Source organism: Sinocyclocheilus anshuiensis, unplaced genomic scaffold (assembly GCF_001515605.1).
Source record: "Sinocyclocheilus anshuiensis isolate Anshui unplaced genomic scaffold, SAMN03320099.WGS_v1.1 scaffold1393, whole genome shotgun sequence".
Taxonomy (NCBI): Eukaryota; Metazoa; Chordata; class Actinopteri; order Cypriniformes; family Cyprinidae; genus Sinocyclocheilus; species Sinocyclocheilus anshuiensis.
Window position 1 is genome coordinate 1029723 of NW_015548343.1, and position 5461 is coordinate 1035183.

General features: G+C 39.5%; 1 protein-coding gene across 1 annotated transcript; it reads right to left on the reverse strand.

Moving 5' to 3' along the window:
• Positions 1-843: 843 nt before the first annotated feature.
• On the reverse strand, positions 844-2861 carry LOC107656598 (thyrotropin-releasing hormone receptor-like). Its single transcript, XM_016444492.1, has 2 exons — positions 2088-2861; positions 844-1397 (listed from the first exon to the last, which is right to left on the reverse strand). Exons 1-2 carry the CDS (start codon positions 2859-2861, stop codon positions 972-974), a joined length of 1200 nt encoding a protein of 399 aa, XP_016299978.1. The 3' UTR covers positions 844-971.
• Positions 2862-5461: the final 2600 nt, after the last annotated feature.

Sequence of the window (5461 nt, forward strand, 5' to 3'; positions counted from 1 at the left end):
GAAACATGTGAGGAAACAATGATTATTCATGCATTTTCATTTGCAGTGTTGCAAAATCTATGGCTTTCCAACAGAATTGGGCTACTTTTACACTGTTGCCGCGGGTTGTTTTCTAGTGATCTCACCTCCACCCAGAACATGATTTTGACAGAGAAGAAAAGCTTAGAAAAAAACACAATTGGACTAGTTTTGATTAGCAGTTAGGCTGGTTTTGTTTCGCAGACCTGGCAGTCCTGTCCAGTTGGTGGAGCTAATGGCACATCAAATATATTCAGCTTTGAGAACGACTCAACTAAAAATATCTTACATAAAGGCTGTAGATGTAATAAGATAAAAATTTAATATCTGTTTCATTTTTTTTTATGCATTTGTTTGTTAATTCATTTGCTTATTTACATTCCGTTTACATAAAACGGCGCTCAAATGACCAAAAAAATAAAAATAAAATAGCTATGCTTCCATTTTAAGTTTAGATTGAAAGCATTGTGTATTATATAAATATATATTTCTATACAGTGGTGTGTAAACAAAAGTTAACTCCCACTGAACATTTTTGAAACAACTGCAAATGCAGAATAAAGCAGTTTCAGCATTTTTTTCCCCAGGGGTCTGCAGGGGGAAAAGGCCACTCATTAATCACAATGGCAACCCCTAAAGATATTTTCAGATCAATATGTACTTCAGTTTACCCTGCATTATATATGCAATTTTAATTAAGAATCATGACTCCAGCAGATAATGCAACTGTGCAACTTATGTAATGGTGGTTTCATTTCAGCAGAACACGTTCTAAGGAGCTGTTTGGCAAGTGAACGAGACAGGAAGATGAATTTGACTGTGTTGAGCATGACTTTTTCAAAATAAAGATAAAGTGAAACTTTCAAAGTACTGTCCCTGCAGGTCAATGTGTAATGTTACGTTAGACCGCCAGTATTCAAAGATTTATGACGTGTGTAGCTGTTGTGAGTTTATCAGGCCTTACTAAAAGTCTCCTTCCTAAAGTCACAGTCCTCTGGATACAGAAGCTTCTTATCAGGAAACAGCTCGTCTGTCGGTGTCAAATCATCTATCTCTGTTGAAAGATGCCCTGTGCTTTCCACCGTTGACGTTTCCTTGGCAACACTGTAAGTTAGTGCCACACTATAGGCTGCCTTGTTCGCCTGGGCATTGCGTCCACAGCGGCAGAGCCTTCTGAAGGCGGCGCGGAACTTTTGAGACATAGCGTTGTAGATAAGAGGGTTAATGGCGCTGTTGAGGTAGACACATGTGCGGCAGAACAGCAGAAACCAGGTATCCAGGTAGGCCTCTTGCAGGAAGGAGTTCACTACCACCAGACTGCGGTACGGCATCCAAAGCACAGCGAACAGAATGACCACCACTGCCAGCATTTTTGTAACCTTTCATGAAGAAATCACAGTAAAGCCCAGTTCACACCAAGCACGATAACTATAAAGATAACGATATTAGCGTCCACACCAGCGAACGATATCGTCTGTTTATTCTAAGTGCCAGAGCAAGCCGATCACAGAATCCGTAAAGTGTTATTGAGAACGATTTTTAGAACTATATCTTTATCGTTATCTTTATAGTTCTCGTCCTTGGTGTGAACGGGCCTTAACAGTGTTATGAAACTTGTATCAGTTCAGTGTAAAACATGACGTTTGTTATGACATCTATCCATCCATCTATCCATCCATCTATCCATCCATCCATCCATCTGTCTGTCTGTCTGCCTCTATCTATCTATCTATCTATCTATCTGTCTGTCTGTCTGTACGGATGGGTTGTCTTTCCTTGTCTATCATTTTGTCCAAACTGAAAAAGTTGCAAAACAAATACAAATTTATAATTTTGCTGTATTTTCTCAGCATTTTTATTTAAATTCATGCAGATTTTATGAAATGAAGAACAAACTTGTGTCTCTATATTTTGTATGATACTACACTCTAAAAAATTCTGGGTTTGTCCCTTTTTAACCCAGCGCTGGGTTATATTTAACCCAGCATTTTTTAGTGTATCGACTACATTTAGAGCATATTTTGTTGTTTCAAATCTAAAAGTTTTGATACTTAAGATGATCCTCTCACCTGTCTTCTGGATGCTGCAGTCGTGCTGGAGCAGCGGCTGGAATTCTTTATCTTGTTCTTTTGGGCTTTGGAGAAGTTATCTTGCCCGTTCTTGTCCTCCTTGGGGTCCGACGGAAGAGGATTAAGAAACAAGATTCTCGCAATGAGGCCGTACAGGACAGTAGCAAGAGTAAGTGGCAGAACAAAAAATATGCCAAAATCGAAAAAATATATGGGCAGGTAAAGGTTTCTGGACACTTTGTAAGCGCACGTTATTATAGTGACATCTCTGTAGAGCACCTGTTGGATATCGGATAGGTAAAGCCACATTACGCAGTAAAGCGATGTGAAAACCCAAACTCCAAAAATAATCTTCTTCGCGCGCGAGAGCGTGCATAAAAACTGCGCTTTGATCGGGTGACATATGGCGATGTATCGCTCTATAGTGAACGATGTTATGGAGCACGAGGATGCGTTGATTCCTAGATATTGAAAGTATGTGATGCACAAGCACCCCGCGTGCCCAAAAATCCATGAACCGAACAAACTGTCCGCAATGCTCGGCAGACCGGCTGCGATCAACACCATCAGGTCTGCGACAGCCAAACTAACCAGATAGCCATTGGTCGGGGTCCGCATATGTTTGGTGGTGAGAACCACCAGGATGACCATCACGTTTCCAACTATCCCGAGAGCGCATATGAGGAAAACTATGAGAACGCTGATCGTCTTGTATTCGACACTGCGGTCAGTCCACGTTTCCAGAGTCTCGTTGAATACTGTGAAATTCTCCATTCTCAAAAAATCTCGTTCTTTAAAAAAACAAACAAAAAAAAAAAAAAATCAGATTAAAAAGATTTTTAATTCCGTTGAGTTGACATAATTAAATACGGTTCATCCCTCTTAGAACTTTGCTTGTGCTTGATTTGTGAGCTCGGTTCTTGTTTTGTTTTTGCTCATCAGAGAAAACTAATTTGTATTCATTTACAATATTACATTTGAACATAAATCACATAATCGATCTCCAGAGTTGATTCTCCTCTAACTGTAATGGAATAGACCGAAGGCAGATGTGCTCTCTGCTGTTGCTGTAGATCAGATGATGGATCTTCTGAACATGGTGCTGAATTTAGTCTCGCTTTTGGATGCGTGATCCGAAAAGGGGGCGTTTTACGAACGCATACAATTCAGTCAAATGATTTCGAGTGTTTTCAATTATCCTATGACCTTGGTAAATTGTTATGAGAGATTTTATGGTCATATTAATATTCTGTGTCATTGAAATGCGACACAAGTTTTGATTTAAAGAGTCCTGTCAGCAGAAAATCTAAGCTTAAGCTATTTTGGATACGTTTTAAACAAAAGTTTTTCCCCCCAAATATTTAAATAAATAACTCTGTAATGTGATACTATTTTGTCGTTTTCTCGTTCTATAATAAACGTAAATGCTCGAGCAGTGTGTTGCTATGGTTGGGAGAACCGGGGCGAAAGTAACAAAGCGATTTTCTCAGACACCTGATTACATTTTCATTCCAAGCTATGACAGCACGTTCAGCACGCAACCCTTGACGGAGCTGCCAAATATCACGTGATTTCGTCATCGCTTCCCGCGGTTAGGTCCGGCAAGCAGTTTTCAAGTACGGTAAGTAAATTACTGAAGCTGTACTTTTTTCTAATTACAAGCTGTGTTTCTCGTTTCATGTGTCACAGTAATGATCAATCTACATGTTATTTAGTGCTGTAACACATCCTAAAGTTTGCCTCGTCAGAGTTTTTCAGTAAAAAAGTAAATCGGGTTTAAATGTCAGGAGCTCCTTTCGGGACGAAAGTAACACTTGTTACTTTTGTCCCGCTGCTAATATGGGGACTTTCTGTGTGTTGCAGCATTTATTAAAACATGTTTATGTCATATTATGCCAACAGAATATGCCAAGAGTTAGGGTCAGAAAGACAGACAGGGGTCTGATTCAGCCAGATATTTATGAGAGGGCGTTTCTGGACATACATGTCAGGAACATCAGTCTCAGGGCAGCTGCTAAGTCGCATGGCATATGTCATGTCACTTTGCTCAGATACTGCAGGAGGAGGGCAGAGACCAGTAGGGAGAAGACTAGACCACCAGGGTACAGATCACATTCTAAAGTCTTCTCTGTGGACCAAGAGAGGAAACTGCAGGCTTATATTAAGAGGGCAGCTGATGTTTATTTTGGCCTGTCTCCTAAGGAGGTCAGTGTAGTACAGCAAAAACACTCAACATGCAGCTCACTCACACTGCTCTTACTAAAACAAATTTAAATGCTTATCAAAATATGAGATTTGTGTATTCTTTAAATATATTTTTCATTTTTATCTTAATTTTATTTTTATTGACATTTTTGTCCTATCTTTCTAAATTATGTTTCATTGTCCACCGTCTCTGAAGCTGCTGCAACATATAAAAATCCTCAGTGCAGGATCAGTAAAGTCTTATTTTATCTCAATCATGTCATAAACAATCTCCATCTAACCATTTTTGTTTTGTTTTAGGTGCGCAAATTTGCATACGAATTGGCCAGCAGATATGGCTGCAAATATCCAGATGTATGGGATGCCACCAAGATCCACAAACACAACATTTATCCATTATTTTGATTTCAAATCAAAACATTTTCACTGAAAATGCTTTTTCAGCATTGCAATTAATTTTTTTTTACACAGTACAGTAATACAATCTTTCACAGACATGTTTAAGCACAATAAATATAAGCAACACATTATTCAATGCTTTTTACTTCTGCATTTACTTCTAGATTTATACATTAAGTTGACCAAGCAATTGGCAAAATATTTAAACTATTTTTCTTACGTTATCACAAACTTACCATTGACAGAAATAGTCTCTACTGCCTTTTGCATTTAAATCTTTTACAAGCAATCCTGCTCGTGTCAATCCATGTTCATATTTACTACAAACAATGCGCTGTTACTTTAATTCAGCACTTGCAGAGCAGCAGTAGACTCTGTGCGGAAACTATCTCTGCACTGCTGCAGACGCGCTGCCGGACAGCAACCGTGTGCAGTGAACGCTTTAATCCGTTCACATGAGCGCGGAAAAAATACGCACCACGTGCACTGCAAACGGAGTAATGTGAACCTGGCGTTATGTGTGTGCGCTGCGAGTGTGCATGAGCGCACGGTCTCCAGGAGAGTGCGCGAGCGCTGAATGGTTAAACACTGGCAAGAATTAAAAAGAAATGCAATTTATAAACTTTAGTGACGATGTGACACTACCTCGATTGTGCAAGTGACAATTCCTGTGTCAACTGTGCAGCGTGCAGCTCGCTTATAGACAGACGCGATGTGTGGTGATCTGAAGCCATTTGCATATTTTGAGAGAGAGAGAGAGAGAGAGAGAG

Bases quoted from the DNA above. Each gene is read 5' to 3' on its own strand.
- LOC107656598 (XM_016444492.1), bottom strand. From the start codon at position 2,861: ATGGAGAATTTCACAGTATTCAACGAGACTCTGGAAACGTGGACTGAC. The intron at 1,398-2,087 runs GTGAGAGGATCA...TCTTCATGAAAG, and splicing joins CTGCAGCATCCAGAAGACAG to GTTACAAAAATGCTGGCAGT.